Raw genomic sequence first — 22,103 nt, 5'->3', positions numbered from 1 at the left:
ATTCTGCAACAATGTATTGTGGGTTAGCTATTGCCATTCTTTGTGCTCCTTCAGGTATAATCTGATACGTCTTCTCGTAATATGCTCCTGCATGTGGTTCCTGCGTGTGGCTTCTGCCAATAGTGGACATGCGTTGTGTCTTATGTAAGGCAGCCCCTAAACGTTAGTTCAACTCCGCTATGGTTCTCTGTGATGATATACAAAACTCTGTACAATGGCCAGAAATGAGTGTAGTGCTACGTTTGCCCAGTGTGTGTGTGTTTTTTAGTTGTTTCTGGCCACTTGGCTACCAGGAATGCTGTTTCCAGGAGTGGTATCTCTGTAAAGATTTGGTACTTAAAGATAGAACTGCCCAGATGCATTAGAATTACTCTTCCAGTTCTTAAATTAACATATAATAAATTTACATATAAATTAACATATTTAAGTATATTAACATATTCAGGTTTCAACTATTTAAATTTCGGGTATATAATTTTGGTTTTAACTTAACGTTAAGCAATATCTAAATATTTCCTAATACTGATTAAATGCTAATGCCTAATTTGAAAAAAAAAAAAAAAAAAAAACACGCATTGTAAATTTAATATTTATTTTTCTCGATTAACTTCAGCAACAAGTCACTTATTTCTTATTTTAAACAAGTTTAGTGTAAATAATTTTATGATAGACGTCAGTCATCTTTTGCTGCGTGCGCAGTGGCAAAAGGTGTTAATATCAAAATGCGTATTTCACTAATTGCAACTGCAAAAGAATTACAAAATTTGTCACGTATGAAAAACTGCCACTAGAGGGAAATGTTCATTTCGGAAACAAGCTAAAAACATTCCTTTTTCAGCTTAAGGACAGTCTTTATGCTAAAGGCATTTCTGTCTAGACAATGTTAATTAGACATTGCTAATTTAATGGGACTCGAATACCCTGCAAAGTTATATATACAGCCTTGTGAAGTTCGTTGTGCCAAACTAGTCGTAGAGAGATTAGTGCACACTATTATAAATGACAGCAGCGGCAGAGTTTGCGCAACGTGGATCCATTTAGTGAGGTAATTTCTTCTTCGGAAAGATAAACAAGGTAGTTACTTCCACATAGATCGCGCAAGTCTGGAGTCTGAACATATTCGAAACTACTAAACAAAATTAAAGGGGTTGAATTATGCCTTCGAGTATACTATCCTGGATTACTCTTAACACAAAAATAAGATTGGTACGTACCACACGCCATGATACCACCTCCAGTCACTTCATTAGTGGACAAGACGGTCTGGATGCACGGCTTACACGCCACACTTTCATAATTCAGCAGAGAATATAAGTTTTTTTTTATTTAGTTGATATAAATATCAACTGGAAATACATCACTTTTCTTTATGGTCCTAAAATCCGTGCGCCTTCTCTGTTGAAATGAATCCCATCTTTACAAAATAAATTCCTTCAAGAAACTGGGACAGATCGTGTAGGGAAAAACTTTCCATTTGGTTATCCTAATGAAACATGGCGTCCGTATTGCACAACCGTCTACTTGTCAGATCTAGCCGCTGCGGATTACCACCTGTTTACCAAATTTCCTGAAGGGATGCAGTTTCATGACTTTAGTGGACATGGAACACTACGAGGAAGGCACTGGTGCCAGAGCTGTAGGGAACTATTTCGAAGGCGCATTGCAGTAAAGATCTCTACCAAAGTAGGTAACGCTTTGCCAATACAGAATTTTGTTTCCATCATTGAAAACCTAACAAGGAATGAAACATGCAATAGTGTAGAAATTAGTCGTTATTTTAATATTTTGTTATCGTTGTGTGAACCTGGGATTGTTTCTCAGGTTCACAAGGATGTTCCTAGAATGCGCAATGTTTGGCCAATACTGAATAAAAATAGTTTGGAGCAAATCTGAAGTATCGCACATCATTATCTTGCTGAAACCAAAAGTTCATATTAGTAATGGCCATATGGTGCAAGGAAGCCCAAGGCTTATGCTGCACCAGCCAAAAGAAAAAAAAAAAGAGTAAAATAATAGTAAAAAGTAAAATTAAATTAATAAAAGAAAAGGAAATACACAATCTGTGCATTTTCCTCCTCCCGTAGGTCCAGCTGACCTTTGAATTTCCCAAAACTGCCAGCCTCAACCAACCACGTAGGTAAATGTGCCTTTAGTGACCGGGGTTCAAGCCCGTGAGTACTGAATACGGTGCTGTTTCTTGTATTCTGTCTATCTTGTGAATTCCTCTGACCGTTTGGTCGTCCCGGAGTATAAACAGAAAAAATAAAAAAATAATTTATAGCTCGCTGGCTAAAATAAAACTTCCTGCAATCCAGTCTAAACATCTCCCCGTAACTTTAATTTATGGCCCCTAGTTCTAGAATCATTTTGTAACTGAAAATTTCGTCCTCATTCATTTTACTTATGCCTCTCAGAGCCTTAAACACCTCAATCAAGTCTCCTCTAAGGTGCCTAGTTTCCAAGCTGTTGCAACCCACATATTCAAAGTCTTTCCTCATATGGACACGTTTTGCCGATCTCACCAGGCGAGTTACCAGTCTTTGGAACCTTTCAAGAAGCTATCTTTTTTTTAGGTGCGGTCCCCACTTGAACACAGTATTCCAAGTGTAGTCTAACAATAGCCTTATATAATGGGATTATGACGTCCTTATCTCTACTAGCAAATGTTCGATAAATCATTGATAGGACACTATGGGTCCTCCTTGCACCTGTCTACAATGCTCGGAGAACTTCACGTCTGACCGTATCGTAACTCTCAAGTCCCTTTCTTCCACTACTGACTTTTAGTTCAACTTCACCAAGTGTATAAGTTATTTTGGGGTTACTGTTCCCCAAGTGTAAGACCTTGCATTTTGCTGAATTAAAGCATAGCTGACACTTTTCTGACCATCCCTCTAGGTTATCTAGGTCACTCTGAAGAAGTTCTGCTTCAAAAGTTTTCATACAGAAAACGTAAAACTGAAGCGATCTTCCTTGAAATACATTTTGAGGTACTTTTCAAAGGATAAGTAGTGAGATCCGGCTCCAGACAGTCTTTTAAACAATCTCTGTCAAGTGCTATATCTGTAACGCTGCTATAGTTCTGTCGAGTGGATCAAGAGCTTTATCAATTCTAACAACAAGTACGACGCCATATTAGTATTCCCAGAGCAACTTGATTACGAATAAAACGAAGGTTTTAGTGGGCAATTACTGAAGTTAACCGGACTTCGGCACAGACAGTACTTAAAAGAATGAATTCTTGATGGGGTATTATGCATATTGATTAATACATTGCGAAATACTATGCACAACGAAATTATCCTCATCGTGGTATGTCGGTTGTAACGAGTAATTAAATTTCATGATGTGATTATCACAATTTTATTTCTAATATATTTTTTTTATTTTATACACTTGCGAATAGTGATGAATTATATCATTCTAAAATTCGTTCTTTATATCAAATCTCATTTTCAGATATTAGTACATTATTACGCGTCACTTCATCAGTAGACATTTTCTGACTTCAGCAGTGAGTCATTAGGTCAGAGTAATCTGCACTCACTAGCCAAAAAATTAGGAACCTTTATTCAATATCTAGTACAGTCACCTTTTGCCCGCACACGTTGTGACACGGATTCAACTAGGTGAGGGTGTCTAAGTTAAAATTTGATTATTCTTCCATCAGGATATTTTTCAGCTGTGTATTGTGGTCACTAGAGACCTGTGAAGCAGACCTGCTCTTTCCAACATATCGCAGACATTCTCGATTGGATTCCAATTTGGGGAATTCAGCGGCCAGGGTAGATGTCGTTGGAAATCTTGGAATGTTCCTGGAACCATTCGGATGCTTTGCAGGGTAGATAATTGCGCTGTCATCTTGAAAGAATCCATCGCAATCTGGGTAAATATGAATCATTACTGGATGAAGTTGATCCGATACGACATATTCATTGGGAGTAACGCAAACTTCTAACGGTGTGAGCGTATCCAGTCTGTCACAGCAACATACCCCATACCGTGATACTACCTCCAGCCACTTGACTGGTAGACAGTCTGGATGCATGGCTTAATAGGGTTCATAGCACATTTTCACCCTAGCATTTGTACTAAAACGTGTAGCTCCAGAATCGTCAGATCATATGATCTTTTTCGACTGTTCCACAGTCCAGTCTAATCATTCAATGATTTACAGAAATAAATGGATTTCGTTTGGACACACGGCTACCAAATCGCAGATTGTTCAACTCCCGCCGTATAGTTCGGTTAGAAATGAATATTTCTTTGTCTAAATTGAATTTTTCAGTCATTTGCTGCAGAGTGGGCCTTCTATTCACACACACAATTTGTTTTAAATTCCTGTGGTCTCGTTTCTTTATTTTCTCAATTGTGGATCCTGCTGAACGTGCTGCGACAGTAACATGTCTTCCCCATGACTGGATCGACTAAGAAGCCCAGGAAAGCGTACAGTATTTATCTGATCCAAGGAACTTGGTTACTGTACACTTTATCTGATCCAAGGATTTTGTACTGTACACTTTTTTTGATACCTTGAGATCATTATTGATATCCTAAGAAAAATCAACATCCATATTCTTCCTAGGCAAGTCACGAATCTCACGCAGTTTCGCGTTCTCTGCCATCACGGACTTTATGAAGTTCAGTCCACTTGCAGAACTGCAAATTAAATTACCCTCTCATTGACTTTTTTTTGACAATACTCAATCCCCGATGAACTCCGTCCAGAAGTATTCCTCATTTCTTGGACTGCAAAGTGATTAAAACTTATCTTATGTGGTTTATTTTTATTTATTTATTTTTTTTGTTAATTTTATTTTCTTATTTGTTCTACTGATAATCTAACCTACTGAACATTTCGTATTGTAGATATGATATTAATGTTTGAACCTGTTTTAATTCTCTATTTTACTTTTGAATTTCATTCTTATGCTGTATTTATCATCTTTGTTCATTGTTCTCCTATCAGATACACTGATTATCTTGTTATCAATAAAATAAAAAAATACCATGTGGCAACTTACATTTTCATACCGTAAGTTTAATTGCCTGCTGACGCCAAATGAAAAATTTAAAAATTTTTGGCCAGTGCTTATAGTAAGTAAGGATTTCAGAAAGAGGACACTTTTTCCAGGATGCTGTGTCTGTACATTTCATAATTGATTAGGTCTGCCTCGAGGGATTGAGCACTGTTGGGTATTAAAATTGTCAAAAACTGATCAAAGGAGTCTACTGAGCAGAGAACAGTGAGCTGAGAACATCTGCATTTAAAAGCCACTCGCATTAAACAGAAAATAGCTTATAAGTGAACATCGCTTAAGATTAAATTTTCGATTGTCTGTGTTTAGTTGCTGGGTAGGGTCTTTGTGCTGTGACCTGAATCTAATAAAAGCTTTTGGAGATCTGTAGTACAGTAAGTTCAAGGGAAGCCCTCGAGGAACGTTCCCCCGTGAAATCCTGCTTGTAGGAACAATTAACAGCGGCCATAGAGAAACAAGATATCCCACCTTGTCAATCCAAGTAATTGATTGCAGTGTATTAATCGACTTTCTCCAATTACTCACTGACATATTTCCATTCTGGCCATTCTTCTTGGATTTCCGATCAGTGGGGAAATAATTGTGGATCCCTTCGGGCAGTTGTTTTTCTTTCTTTACAGACGTCCTCTACACTTCTGATTCTTGAAATGATGGTGATAAAATTAGTGAGAATCCAAGATTAACGTATTTATTTTATCCCAGTTTTTCTACCTATACTTTTTTTCTACAGATTGTTTTTAAAGCAGTTTCAAATATTGATGGAGTTCAAGGAAGGGCTGAATGACTACAAGTGAATCTGTGTTAATAATCCAGAATTCACTATTACACTGATTTCGTTACTGGTGTAGTACAAATATTGAAAATATAATATTTTATATCTCGCACGCAAGTAATTTGAATTCTTACAATGCTCAAGAATAAGATAAAATCTTCAAGCAATCGAGAAAACAAACATAAAACTAAAATTTTCATGACCTACTGTATGTAATCTCTATATCAACTGGAAGCCGGGTTTGCTAATCGAAGGATGGTCCAGTACAAAGTAATATAGTGGGGAAAGACGCTGATAATGAAGGGACTCAATTACTCCAAGGACGACTGCCGAGGAATTTTATTAAATAGAGGGCACGTGCTCACCTCGCGCGACTGTAAGTCGCAAATAATTAGTTCTGTAGCCAAGGACATCAGAACAGGATAGTTGTAGGTAATTAGTAGTGTTCACTGCACCGGAAGGAGAAATGTTTGTTGACAGCCTCTTTTATTAATATATATGTTGCACCGGAAAGGGAAGAGATGGAAACTTTAATCAGCTTCAGTAATTATGTAGCACATAACAGGGTCAGCTGGAAACCAGAAGAAATGTTCAGTAAACTTTGTGGTTTCAATAAATTTTAATTTATCGTCAAATAAACAACATGATTATATTGGTATTGAGGATTGTGCACATTTCATTTTTGACAAATTTCAGAACTGCATTTCCCTATTTCTTCTTTGGATGAGAAGTGGCTAAAAAAGATTCACGAAGAGCAGTCATAAATGGACATTCTTCAGGGTGGAGCAGTGTTACAAAAGGACCACTTTTGGGCGTCGACTCCTGTTTTGAATCTTTAATTACATTGACGTGGGTGTACTACAGTGGCAGACAAAAAACTGCATCACTTATGAATTTTGCAAATAATGTTTTGCGCTGCATTGTGGGTTGCAGAAATGTTCGAAATGCATTTGTTAGATGGGATATATATCTCTGTGAATGAAATCCAATAAAAAGGCTCCACCTGATATACCTAATTGCCATAAATATCTTCCCAAAGGGTAAAATGCGTAATTAATGGAAATATGAGAAATCATGCAAATGACAATCATGACAACCAAACATACATTTTATTGCATTTGCATGTACAGACTGAAATAACGTAATATTATTATGTACTGTAAATCAGCAAAATAAGTCCTCAATATTTTGTTGTTCTTCCTCGAGCTGCAATTACAGCCTTGCAACTATCTGGCATAGAGTTAATGAACTTCTGGATATACGGTTGCCCAATTCCGTGGTACCACACCATTACAATGCTCTCCTGCAGCTGAATCTTACTTGTTGGCTTCTTCTGAGCAATTTTAGACGACATTATTTACCAGCAATTTTCAATAGGGTTCAAATGTGGACTGTTGCCAGGCCAGTCCAACAATGTAATGCCAGCATTTCTGAGGTATGACTTCACCTTAAGGGAGGAAAACGAGGGAAAACAATGGTGTAAGCATGTTTTAAGCCTTGAGACAAGAAGACAAACTCATTAAATCTAAATAGCATAAAACACAATTTTGCTGTGTGGCAAGGTGCCGAGTTGTGTTGAAAACAGGCGCCTCCGTAGCCAGGTGGGAAGGAGCAGCAGTGCGTAGCACACGCTTCTTGATTAGACCGGGGTTCGAGCCCGTCACCGCCAAATACGGAGGATGCGGAAAGGTCAGGGAATGACCACCGCATATCCCGGAGCAATATGGCCTTAGTTGCTAATGCTCCTAAAAACCAAATAACAAACAAACCTGTTGAAAAATGCAGTTTTGGACGTCTGAGTGGTGATCCCTAATAACGGGTTTCAGGCACTCCTCCAAGATAGCAGGGTAGGTTTCTGTATTTATCGTTCCGTTAATAAACTTAATTCGCCCCACCCCTTTGCTTGTTATGCATCCCAGACCATCTGACCGGCGAGAACTTTACAGTCGGTGTTATGCCAGGTTGGATTTCGATTCTTCAGAAAAGATGATTGTGTCCTATTGCTCTTTTGTCCATGAAACATGCGTTTTAGCCCAAGCAAGTCGTTTCTTCCTCATTTGTTGGGTCAACAAAGGCTACTTCCTGGACCGATAGGCATGCAAACCACATTCCGAAAGCTGTCTTTGGATAGTTCGTGCACGTGTTTCAACACCAGAGGCCATTTCAAAGTCCAGTTTGAGATCAGGAGCACTAGCATGGCGATTACGAAGGCATAGCCGTTTCAAATATCGATCTTGGGAAGTTGTAGTCTCTCTTACGGCCTGATCCAGGTCTTCTCCTCACATCACCGGTTTCACGCTTTAATTTCAGCACCCGGGATACTGTTGACTGGTGGCAGCCTATTTTATCAGCGATAGCGCGCGTAGAAAGCCCTTTCTGGGACAAAGCAACAGCTGCACTTTTTTTCTTGGTGTCAACTGAACATATAGAGCCATGCTTACACCTCCGCAAAACAGGATACTAATGAGCGTGTATACCATTTCAACGCCGTATTTATAGAAACGGCTGATGCAATACCTTGCAATCACGGTCTGATGTAATAGAAGCGTTATCTGACGCAATACCTTTGCTTTGCGACAAACAAAATGACTGTAATCAAACAATATCTTATACGTTTCACTACAAATGTTATTTTTTTAAGGTGATGCAGTTTTTTTGTCTGCCAGTGTATATGGGAGACTCAAATTCTGATAATAAATAAATAAATTATTTAGGAAGAACTGCCAACGACCAGAATCGGGCCATGTTGCTTCAAAATGAATGGATCGGTTGCAGATATGGTGTAAAAATTGGTAATCGAAGTTTATGCTTCTCATATGTATTATTGTAAAAGGGATTCAGGGCGAAAAGATATTTTTGTTTATTTATTTATTTATTTATTTTTAGCTCTTCAGTTTACGAAGGCACATGATGTTCTGTATTTGATTTATTGTACCTTTTGCAAATAGGGAGGTGGTGACACTGCATTTGGAACATTGGATTCATGTCTAGAGGTCTTTATTTCACATCTGAAATAAAGACAGCTTCTAGCGACAGCTCAAAGGAGGGCGACCAGAGGTGAGAGGTGATATTCTTATGAATAATGGCTTAGAATGCACGTTTTGAAAAGCTTGGTAACTAGGGAAGGGAGTGACAGATGTATGGATCCCATGAAGATTACGTGCAGGTAGCGTGTTGTAGAACACACTGAAATAAATTACCTGCAAACATGAGTTTGGAGAGTTCGGCAAATCAAAGTTCACAGTGGAACTGCATAGACACTTTTTTTGCAGACGAGGAAAGTATAACCGTTTTTTTTTTTTTTCCCCGCAGATGCAGAAAAAGCGATTCCTTTTTGTCATATATCTACTCTAATATTGATAAAACTGTAGTTCACTGCCAGCCAATCTACTATGAGATACCGATAAGGTCAGTTCACGGACTTCTATCTATTCTATAGTGTATTCTGTGGAGACTTGCTTGAGTAACACTAGTGCTACGTGCTGTAGTTGGAGAATCGCTGTTTTGAAGGAAATGGCTTAAGATTGACGAAACTTGGTATCTTTTTAGTTTGCCAAAAACTTATAAACTATATTATGAAGCTTTGATGCTCGTCTTCATGTCTGTAGATGGCAGATAGATTTTCACTTTGGTACATCCAATCAGGGTAAATTTGGGTAGATGTATATTCAGGACGGCTTCCGTAGTCGTGTAGTCAGGAACGGGAGTGCAGTAGCACCCGCTCTTTGAGTAGACCGGGGTTCAAGACCCTGACTGCTAAATACGGTCGATCTGCCAACTCACACTGGACCAGCGTGGCAGATTATGGTCCATTTCCCTCACGTGAATCGTTGAGGAGGCTTTCCATATTGCAGTGGATTGATAATGGCTGCAGTTTATCTTTTTTTTTTTTATATTCAGGAAGAAGCATTATTCTCGGTGCACTTCCCATACAATATAACAATTAATTTACAAAATAATTAGCGTGTTGGCTATCCTTTGAGTTTCCAGCGAGAGAATCTTGAAATAACTACGCGGCTCTAATTCAGTGCACTTACAAAAAAGATATCAAAATTACTGAGTTTGATATCAGCACCCATGACTTGAGACCTAAGTGGAGCTCATTTAAATTGCAACTTGTTTTTCATTTGTGTACGTAAGTAATTTTTACTTTCATATACAAATGAAAAACAAGTCTGCCATCGATGTATAAGAAAGATGAAATATGATGACAACCATTCCTTTGAAGTTGGACTTCTTTCTCCACAGTCCCTGTACTCTGGGCTGTGGTTCAGATATGTGCAATTAGTCATCCTGACATTCTTAACCAACTGCTTTTTCTTTCTTTTTTTTTTATGCCGTTTTTCTTCTAGTGTCACTTGCGTTGACAAGTCCGTTTCTTAGGTTTAGGTCAGGATGCCATGTTTTTATGTTCCCTTTCTGTTGATATATTCCTGGAACGATATCAGGTTCACCGCTGGAACTAGCATGTCATATTATCACAACTTCATATTTAGTGCGTGAACATTTGGAACTTTTCGAATTTTGGACAGCCGTGTGCTATTTCTTCACCCGCAAATGTTTACTGTCGTATAGTGTTTATATACAGGATAGGAGAGTGGGTAAAGCGTACAAGGTGAAACCAACATGGATACAGCTATATACGATATGTAAATACCGATCAAATGTACGAGGGTTATCCCAAACATAATGCACAAGTTAATTTAAAATTAATTTATTTTATACCTTAATTTATACCAAAAACTTCAATGTCCTCAGACCTCCTTCACTCCTTATGACTGCTTCCTGACGTTGGGGTAATTTATTGAACGCCGTTTATCTGCCTGCTGAAGTTATCTGATTGCTGAAGATGCTTATAAAGACAGGAATGTTTGTCTACCAAACGGTTCTTTGAGCCTGGAGAATAGAGTTTAATTACAAGGACTCGTATGAGGGCTATAAGGGGATTGAGGTAGTGCTTCCCACTTGTAATCGGTGAAAACAAGCTGTGCAGACTGTAGTAGGAGGCTTTGGGTTGTCAGAATAGGATCACGCCAGGCTTCCTTGTCTGTGCTCACTTCTGACGAATTTTCGGGCGTAATTTCTGACGAAGAAATGTTGTATAGTAGTTTACATTTGCTAATCTTCCAAGTGGCACATGATCAGCGTTAATAAGGCCCTCATAATCGTAGGCCATGAAGGCTTTTTCTTTCACTTTTGATTGTTTCCGGCGACATTTACAGGGGCATGGAAGATGGAGGCTTCCACTGAGCTGATTGTGATTTCAGTTCAGAGTCAAAGTCGCTGGGCCATGTCTCATCAATGGTGGCAATGTGTTCGTTAATGTGCGAGTAACAGCATTGCAATTTCTTTTCCCTATGCTTGTTCTTCATTTGACGGTAAATGTGGGCCCCATCGAGCGGCGACCTTTTATTTTAGTATCACCTCCGTTAAAATTATGTGATTTCGGTATTCCAGATTCGTTGGCTATTCACAGGTCATGTATGTATTTTTCCAAAATGGTGGTATAATAATGACTGTCGATGTGTTGTCCGTAGATCTACCTTGAGTGTTGCTTGGCTTCAACACTGGTCTGACCTTGACGAAACCTTTGAGACCAATGTGAAATCGTTCTGCGATCTACTGTTGGCTCACCACACACTTCCTACAAACGATTCATAAATTTGTGTTGTTCGACCATGTAAAGCTTCAATTCTGATAAGACTTTGATATGAAACTAATCTGTCCTGAAGCAATATTGCCATCTATTTTTAAAAGCCTTTGCACAACCATTCTGTGGAGGAGCTCTGTTTCAGGCACACTGATGTTGAGGTTAAGCTTCAAATTATTATCCCGATAAATATCAGTATATTTATCGGGATAATAATTTGAATCCATAGTGACCAACGTGAGGAGCACGTGCGCAGTATGCTTTTGGTATGACCATCGTGACTTTACATATTTGATGCCTTATAACTTACTATGTTTACATGACTTCTATCAGTAATGAGCCTCTTGGAACCGCAGTACATGAGTGGTGTAAACTAGTGACGGACATAATCGATTCATTGAATTATGATAAATGGTAATTGGAATGATTAGTATTTAACTGGTGATGGGCATAATCGAGAGGATAAATCGAGTAATTCGATTATGGTTAATAGATTATTAACATCTCAGTTAGTAAGTTATTCTCTCGCTACGGATTGTTTACTGTTCTTTGAGATGATTCTTTCGAATAATTTTATATTTGGATCATTCAGAACGGTTTGACGAGCCGTTCCAAATTTCATTAAAAGCGGACCAATAGAAATCCCCCCCCCCTTTTTTTCTTTTTTTTTTTTTTCAAGCGTTATCTTTATACATAAATGGAAGTCTGTTTGACCGTTAGTCGACAATAAAATGTTAATTGATACTAAAATTTTCAGTGTATATTCTGTCTCTAGGATCAGTTCCAATTCGACACTCCCAGTTTTTCTCCTCACTGAAACATCTGTTAATTTCGGATAAACGAACATTGGGATTAATTACTCCAGAAAGAAAAGTCGGATCGACACCAGATTTTCAGCGTATGTTTTGTTCTTCCCTGGGACGTTTTTAAGATCAAATACTATGCCAAAAACCCCCAGTTTCCCCACCCCAAAATAAATCTGTATAAATTAAAGTATGTTTCAGGCATTATTCTAGAAGGAAAGTGGGATAGACATTAAATTTTTTAAAGTTTTGTTGTTCACTGTGGAGGTTTTAGGTCCAATTCCGATTTCCCATGTTCGTCCACATACAGCAACTTGGCTCCCATTGAACAGATGTTGAAGAAATTTTATATTTGAATCTTTTTAGAAAGATTTGGAGAGTCATCCCAAATTCCAATAAAATTTTCAATAGGAATTTCACTGTTTCGTATGTTCGGGCCTTGCTGTACAAGGAAAAGTCAGATTCACAAGTTTTCAGAATATGCTCTTTTAGTCCATCGGATCGACCCTACTACTGTAGAAATCTAGATTACAGTAGAGCTGGATTAGTGAACATTTTTGTACATAATTTTTTGTAATAGCGTAGATTTTAACGCCCTTCGTGATAGTACAGTGATTTCGTATCTTGTCACTCGTTTTTAGAGTTCTGGCTTAGAGTCCTGTCGACAACTGGAAAAATTTATGAAGTCTTTTTCAGCCGAGACTGTAGTTAGCCGATCTCAGGCAGAGATCAGTATTTTTACAGGTTTTTCAGCCCGCATAACATGGAAATCGGCCTTGCACACACTTGTACAGACATACAGTGCGTAATACAAAGTGGACAAATATGGTCTAAGTTGTTGATGCTCCTAAAAAACCAACTGATTTTAAATCTTGCATTATTTACCATAAAATTTGTTTTATGGTAAATAATGCAAGACTTAGTACACTAAGTTTCGATTATGAACTGCTCACTTCCTCAACGATTTCCTTACAGTATATCTACTGGCCTTCTTATTGTGGTACACAACAACCGATTGCTACAAAAGTCTTATGCTAATAGTAGATTGAATGTCTACTGTATTTTGCTGATCCTTGGACAAAATTGAGATACGCCTGACGTAGCCGAGCAGTCAGGAGCGAAGGTGCCGAAGCGCACCCCTTTGGGTAAACTGTGGTTCGAGCCTGTATGACTACTAAATTTACAATTAATGATTGTATTCATGATTTATTGTAATTCATGATGGTATCATTGTACTCATTTATTGTAAACTTCGATAACTTGCATCGTAGACTTGGTTTCTGTTTATCGCTACAGCAGCGCCACAGGTGACTACTTCAGCAATAAATAACAAACGATTATAAACTCCAACTTTGTCTTTCTACACTGTCAGCACTTTGACAGCGAATACATTTAAAAACTTTTAAAGTTGAAGTTACTTTTTACTCACCCCGAATATTATGTCAATATACACTGACGCCTCATAGCCTTAATCGCATCGGCGTAAATTATAAACGCCACACATTAAAAAAAAACAAACAAAAAAAAAACACTTCGTTTTAATTTAATTTCTGTTTTGACAAATACACGAAGGCGTTTATCTTATAAATGCACTTTCCAAGAGGTGAGAAGAAAATAAATAAAATGCAGGGTTATTAGGTCATAATTCTATTGTCTTAGATCGTTCTTCTAAATGGGCCTCTCTGCAAGTGACTAAATAATTGCTTACTTTCCGCGCATAATGAGAAAGTGTCAGTTGTCAGCTCTGTGTAGGTTACGGGCGTATACAGGAAACACGATCTTAGCAATAACCAGTGTTTTGGTGCTTGCTACAACAGCGTTATCAAGTGTACGTCACACAAACTGCAGTGATCTGTGTGAGATCAAGCGCCCATCATCGTGGAGTGTGACGAATTAATTCAGAACATGTTCTCGAAATGAAGTCAGTCGCTGCAGCAGCCCAACTGGAGCCTATTTCGTGAGAAATTAAATTCGAGCTACGCCATACACGTTATTTGTTCGTGTATTGAAGAATTTTTCCTCTGTAATTCTCTTTTTATCTTAGATCTTTCTCCATGCAAATTGAAACCTTTTCTGAACTTTGCGGACTGCTAGAGAACTTATTAATTTTACTGAAGTTGAACCAATCTGAGTGGAAATAATTCTACTCTTCGGTTGTTTGAGCAGCATTACCAATCTTACAATGCCCTCGAAAATTCGTCACGCTCCCTAGATTTTCAAAAAAAAAAAAAAAAAAAAAGAAAAATACCGTATAGCGTCCTACTGGTAAGACAAACAAACAAGAAATTATTTCCACCTTCAGTTTTCGAAGCTACAAATCATTTGTCTAATTCTCTCACCACGAAAGATAACTTACGTCCATTACAGATCTAAACTAAATATGCTTGAAAGTGTCGTTATCAATTGTTTTAAGAGGTCTTGGTTCAAAGCTCATCAGTGACCGGAGGAATTTAAGGCACCTTCAATCGGACTGCAGTTAAGCGATCTCAATTAGAGATAAAAGGGTTTATCTAGTGGGTTATTGCACACTAGGAAAACACTCAACTTATTGAGCGCCTTTTCATTTGAGATTGAGTTAGCCAGTCTCAAATGGATGGGCATAGTTTCTCGATAATGTATATTGATCAGTACATCTTGGAATATGAGTAATTTGCGGAAAAAGAGAAATATTAACACCTCGTGGTTTAGGTTTCCTCATAGTAATTCCAGTAAATCCAAACTAATATATTAAAATGTACGTTGGCAATATAAGTCTGGAAGAGACCATACAAACAAAAAAAAAAATAAATAAATAAAAAATATTGGTTCCATAAACCGACCTCTTCATTTTGTGAACGACTGTGAAATCAGTTTTCTCATTGAATTCTAAATCGTTGCTGCTTTACTGCTGACTCGAAAGTCATTCACCATTGTGGCAAACTCTAACCGATATCTTAGCGCTCCTGGACACTGTCAACAATCCCCCCTCGGATATGATAATTGGTGTTTGTATGGTTGTCAATCATTGCAAATGTTACGCAATCAGCAGTGTTCATAGACGTAAGCAGAATGTAGAAATCTTCAACCACAGTTTTAATCACGCCCACATTACCATAATTAACACTAAAAAACACTGGGGTCTGCTTTAAGGCAACTAGGTCACTGAAGAATCACATCAACCACAACATATAAGTTCGCATTAAAGAAAATAATCGCATCGGATCAAGCTTTCCAGTCTCCCTTTAAATCTAATACGGTTCACTTTGGAGTAGATCCATCTGAGTTTGGAGAATCTTTTTATTTGTGCTGTCAGAAGAAAGTCATATCGAATAATTTCAAAAAAGCCTTTGACATTTGTCTGTACCAAGAATGGGGTTAATTAACATTATAGCAACCTTGTTGTTCTATTGCGATCTTCCCTTCAAAACTTCATGTACTTATATAAAATGTTGTGCGAAAATTTACTGCCCAGTCCTTCAGTTGAAAAGGTTAGCTTGCGGGACCAGTCAACATAGGTCGGAAATTTTACGACAGCGAGACTATTTCAAGTGGGCTGACCTAGATTTGTGAACCTTAACTTCCTTCTCTCTCCCTGATCGTGTTTTAATGAAGAACCAAGATATTTTCCCAACTTTTTCTCATAACACTTGGCGATAAGAATAACCAATTCAGACAATATTGTGTCCTCTACTATAATCAGAGTAAGGAAAATACAGTACAGTAGTATTTGTCAAAGAGGATTCTAAAATTGGTTCTCAAAATGCTGATTCACATACAGTACTGTAACTATCCTCGTAAGCTCCCAAATTGTACTAACCAGCTGGTCATTGATGTTCTGGAACGTTTATTAGATATTCTGAGACTTCAACATTAATTATTAATGTTAAATTATCAGTTTTGATGTATAAATTACTAACAGAAACTTGCTGAACAATAGGATAATACTATTATTTTTTATTTTCTCTTTCAGTTTGGTCTTATTCATACTTCCGGACACGATTACCTCATCGAACCAATCACATCCATTGATAGGATATCGAAAAATGATGTCAATCATAGGAACACTTCTTACCATCCACATCGATTATTCCGCGTAGAAAATAAAAATAATTACCCCATCAATACAACAGCCAGTAGACATTCACAGGAATTAAGAGGTAAGCGTGTCCTTTTTTGTTTTTTTTAATGTATAATGTAAGGGTTGAGTCTATTGTCTGATAAAATTTTTGCTTTGATTTCAATTTTACTTCTCCCACTTATAAAGAAACCTTAACCGCAGTAGCGTATTAAATAATGTATAACTTTGAGTATGTAATGAGTACATGGAAAGTAAGGCATACAAGTTCTAGGGCGTTTAAATTCTGTCATTCAAAGAAGAAGATGCCAAACGAAATGTGATCTGGAACATCTGTAGCGAGGTTCATCGTCACAGCAGCCGTGGAAGATGAAACGAGGTCAAGTACTGCGCAATCTCACTATTTTATAAAAATGTAGGCCCCTTTATTGATGAAGAGGCCAGGACGAAAGTTTCGTAATGGAGCTTACATAACAACAGTAGCTACTAACCTATAAAAGACTTTTTCTGCGCTGTGTGTTTCGAACATGCTTCTTTTCCTCCATGTTTACACATGGCACAAAAAGTTTATGTAATCAGAACACCCATGCGAACTCAGTTGAAGAAACTTTGTTATATTGTAACTAATCACTGCCATCGTTCAGTAGGAGAAATGACATTAAGAATGTGTTAATACTTCTTTATGTGCACTTTAAATACTGTATCCATGTATGGACGCATGGAACTTCTTAGAAAGGTCTGAAGACTGGCGCTTGATGAGATCTGCCCATATGAGGAGAGATTTCGCATATGCGGCTTACTGGGCTTAATAACTCAGTTGGATGTTACATAGCCTGAAAAATCCCAATAGCCTTCACTGAAGAAGACTAGAAATTTCTCCAATCATCTTCGAGACTCGAACCTCTTCAGACGAAAACTGCAGTGGCTAAGTTAGACTGGATTTTAGAACATTTTCCTTTATTCAGTGGTTTTTTAATAATTGGAAGAAGTTGCCTTCAACCCAGGTCGCTAGATCTGTACGTACGGAAGGAGGGAATTAAAATTTAATAATTCAGAACTTTTATTCCTCGTTCTTTTTATATTTTATTCATTTTTATTTCTTTTCTACTAAACGATTGTCTTCAGACCTTTTTAAGAAGTTCCACGTGTCGTACAGTGGGAATGTAGGAAAAATGATACCAAGAATGTGTTAATAAGTTCTTAATGTGCACTTGAAAAACTGTATCTGTGTGGACACATGGAACTTCTTAAAAAGGGCCGAAGACTAGCGCTTTATGAGATCTGCCCAAATAGGAGAGACTTCACGTAGGTGGACTACTGAGCTTAATAACTCGGTTGAATGCTACATGGCATGAAACAAAACCTTAATTTGCACCCTAAGAAGGACTAACTACCGCCTCCATTGAAGAAGACTAGAAATTCCCCCAATCATCTTCAGACGAAAGCTACAGCGGTTGAGTTATAGACTGGATTAAAAGATATTTCCTTTAATCATTTTTTTTAATAATTGGAAGAGTTGCATTCAATCCAGGTCTCTAGATCTGTACCTACGGAAGGAGGGCATCAAAATTTAATAATTCAAAACATTGCCTCATTCAAAACTTTTACTCCTCATTCCTTTTATATTTTATTCATTTTTATTTATTTTCTACTAAACCAGAGAGGAATAAAAATAAAATAATCGAATTGGAATGCAGTTACTATTTATTTACTATTCTCACCCAAACAAAGTTTATTCTTGATGTGACTTTCTCTTTCCTTGCCATAACCTCCTTAATCCGTCTGAACACCTGAGTGTCAGTAGCAACTCAGTAGTTCGTTCAACGGATGGAAATCGGTAACTGTAAGTGTGGAAGTACATTGTACGTGCTGTTCCAACACTCCAAAGGTCTCAGTCATTCGGCTGACGTTGCAGTAACCGATCCTTGCATGCCTTACGGTTGGAACAGTAAACAGTTCCTCGTATAGTCGGTGTGTCAGCTCTCATTAAGGCTTACTTGGTTGGCACCGCCAAAAACGAAGAAAGCATTCAGAATTTTGTTGTCTCAGAGCGAAAGTAGAAAATCGACTTACATCTGATCTTTATTTAGTTCCGTATTGCAGACACGTTTTTTGTTTCAAACAGGTAACGTAATTTACGAATTTATGGCTGCCCTTGTCTAAAATATTGACGCGCGCGATCAAAAATTGTCGAGGGTATTATATGTCAATGGCAGTCCTTTGCCACCAGTCTGCAAGATAGGTGTCGCCACTATCTCCTGACTGCATTTAGAGCATCTCTTCTTTACACGTGTGTGTTTTGGTGAGTGAAAACAGTAATGTCAACCTTTAATACCTCAAAAATATTTCTTATGACAATGCAATAGTAAGGTATGAAATATATAAAGAATGTATCAGCGTTGTGGGCCCACTCTTTCTAGAAAACCATCGGCAACACTTTTGTTTGATGAATTTTGAATATATGATCTTCAAAATAATAAAATATAGTTGATTTTGAAATTTATTTCATTATTTAAAAAAAAAAAAAAAAATCAACTAATGAATGTGTACCAGACTGATATAAACTTGTTAACTCTCATGAAGTCCTGTTTCGAGTTCAGCAGAAGATTCACTTACTGTATGAACGTGAATATGATCGCTTCTGCTGGATTCCTAGCCACATTGGGATTAGGGGAAGTGATTTGGCTGATCCAGCAGCCAACTCAGCAAGTCCCACTAATAATCGTTTCCTCAATCCCCAAACAGACTGCAGGCAAATAATGCACCCGATATATTCCCAAAAACAGGATTCATGGAATAGACAGATAACAAATAAATTACATCAGATAAAGCCTGTAATTGAACTATGGGAGTCTAGTCTGCGCAGGAATCGTAGCGATGAAGTTGTTCTTCCCCTGCTCCGCATTGGATACCGTCATCTTGTACACTTTCTGCTGAGGGCTGATGACCCTCATATGTGCGAGTCTTGTGATACTATTTTTGCTATAAGACATGTTTTAATTGACTGTGCTAATTTGACCCTTGCTGGAAACATGTTTTCCCCCGCTTTAACCCATCTGACTGGGCCTTATATATTCTCTGTCAGATTTCATCAGACAATGACCACATGTCAGATATTTTAAAATTATTACAAGTTATTAATTTTTATAAATATATATAATATTGATTATTTTTATTCTCTGTTATACTGCTTTTTACTATTTTATATTTGTATATACTTTTTGACGTGGTAACCTTGCTGAAAGGTTACGAAAAACCTTTCTTCTTTTACGCTTTTGTACTTTTTATGGCGTGGTGCACTCGGGCCGCTTTTGCGCCAGTAAAATAGAAATAAATCCTGTAGACTTGATATTTTATCCCATCCACAACTCCCGAAATGATGGCTGATCGTTGCCGTCTGTATCTATGGTCAAGTGTCCCTTGGTCTATCTGTTGCAAAAGGGGTCGTAGTTTTTGACATGGAAACGACTTTTATGTGGTCATCAAAGTTGTAAATATTATTAACAGGATGGTCAGGCCCTCTTCAGGTTTGTAACTTACAATTCTTCTTGACGAGGAGCGAGAAGAAAGTTTTTAAAATTAAAAAAGAAAACTCAAAGTAAATAAACAACGTTATATCGAACCTACGTAAATCGAAACAGCCGGTATTAAAAGCAAAAGTAAATGTCTTTAAAAATATCAATTAAAAATCAAATCGAACGCATATCAATTTGCGTAAGGATCAAAGCTCCTCAGTATGGAAGATAATTTTCAGTATTTATCAGATGGTTGCACTCCAAAGTGTATTTTCTTTAGGCTAGGCCCTTTCGCACAAAACAAAAAATGGTGCCAACAGAGTCGTTCCCCTTTTGGTCCTACTGCTACTCTAGGGTACGGAGTTTTAGCACACCATAAATATTTATCTGACTTTCTCTTCCCCACTTATCAAATAAAGCCCATTCCGAACTTATTTTTCCCCCTACCTGCAGCTATACGCTCACCAAAGGCTGTATTGGGTGTTGGGTGAGGTTCATGCAAGTGTTTAGTTATTCACCACACGTCACACTGCTATTTTCTGCGGATCGTTTCTTGCACCTGATGGATGGAAAAGCGAACGATCCCGTTTTGCATGTCTGTGTCGTTAATTGAAGTTAGGAAACAGATGCTCGCGGAAGTAAAGGCAAGAAAAAAAGTGGCTTTTATAGTTGTCAGCAGTGAAGGATTGGAAAATGAAAGATGGTGGACTGCTTTCATTTAAGTTTAAAAATAAATCAGTTTCAGCTCGTATTTATTACACAATTCGATATATTCAAGCTTTGATGATTCATACTTGATGTAATCAGCCACATTTAAATCTGAAATAAGTAATTCTTCTAAAAATAAGTCTCAGACTCGGCACAAGCATTCAAACAACATATGGAATTTATTAAGTTTAGTTTTAGAGTAGAAGTGGCTATAACAGTCTTCCTCTCGAGCTGTTGCTTAAAATAAGGTAAGGGGATTTCCAGGAAGTGTCGGCTGGATAAATGTGAATGCACTGCATGTGGAAATATGCTTTGAACAGTGTTCTTGAACATTTAAATACAACCAGAATAAAAAAGATTGTTGTCAGTAAGCCAGAGGTTTGAATACAAGAAACGTATTACTCCTAAAATTAGTATTTTTCACTGAATACAAGGGACTCTGTGGCGCTGTCTGCCCTGAAGTACAGATAAGTAACAACCTTTGTTTTTAAGCCCTCCCTTCATCTACTGACACCATTAGGATTTTGGGTAATAAAAAAAAGAAAGAAAAAAAAAAACACTGTTCCATTTTATGCACTTCTTAGAACTACGACACTCCCTTAACTTATGTCCCTATTTAGGGGAATAAGTGGGGTTAGTGGAGACAAAAGTGAATGTGTTTGTAATTAGCGGGTAATTAGTCGGAGGCCCAGTCTGCGTAAGACGACATAAGAACCATTAGAACTAGGGATAGTCGGAAGGGGGGAAAAAATCAACTATACCGTACTACCGGTAAAAGGGGGTGGCATTTATCCATCTGTCATGTGGCTTAGAGACGTACAGTTGGCAATGCGGAAGCGTAAATCGGGAGGGGTCATTGGCCCACTTTCTAAATCGTTAGACGTGGGGTAGACACCTTCTCCCCACCCCAGAGGGACAAACTAGCATCGAGTGGGAAGGGGAAAAAAGTTAATGAAATACATTGAACAAAAAAGGAAAAAATAGAAGTACTTACGTAAATGCACTTTTTAATTAACAAAATTACTGTTGTCGCTTCTAACTCAGTTCATTCTTGGCGTAAACAAATTACAGATTATCCTGACATAAATAATATAGATTTATCTCAGGATTATAGTTATCGAGTATATTTAACAACTTTAAAGGGTATACTTATTATTGCTCATAGTTGAGATAATCAAATTCTTCCAGTTAGTCATATGGCTATATTTCTTAATTCCATTTGAATTATTCTATCGCTTATAGTTCTCCATTTTGATAAATGATTATCAAAATGAAGAAATCCAAATACTGTCAATATTTTTTTTTAAATATGGCCTAACGTAATAAACTAGTTTGCTTTGAACTTAAAAGCTTTGGAACAATCCTTTTCAAAACCTAATGTCAACTGGATAATCTGCAAACATCCTTCGCAAATAATTAACTTATATTACATCTGAGAACTAATTTAGTGTTATTCGTACCAATCCTAGGGTGTGCAGTCTTAAAAGATAGTTCTTATTACAATACTTCTAGAGGAAAATATCTTATAAAGAGTCGCGTTTTTTTGGAAGTAAATATTCTTG

General features: G+C 37.5%; 1 protein-coding gene across 1 annotated transcript in view; it reads left to right on the top strand.

Annotated features, from left to right (window-relative positions):
• LOC150090379 (A disintegrin and metalloproteinase with thrombospondin motifs 9-like) overlaps window positions 1-22,103 on the top strand; it is a 514,590-nt gene that overhangs the window by 67,963 nt on the left and 424,524 nt on the right. The window contains exon 3 of the mRNA XM_090369090.1: window positions 16,214-16,400. Within this exon, the coding sequence (XP_090225216.1) occupies window positions 16,214-16,400 (187 nt within the window). The remainder of the gene's footprint in view (window positions 1-16,213; window positions 16,401-22,103) is intronic.

The sequence above is a fragment of the Mastigoproctus giganteus genome, chromosome 2 (genome assembly GCF_048544385.1).
Source record: "Mastigoproctus giganteus isolate SK-2022 chromosome 2, ASM4854438v1, whole genome shotgun sequence".
Lineage (NCBI taxonomy): Eukaryota > Metazoa > Arthropoda > Arachnida > Uropygi > Thelyphonidae > Mastigoproctus > Mastigoproctus giganteus.
Note: the sequence above shows the minus strand (reverse complement) of the source record. Positions and strands in the feature narration are given on the sequence as shown.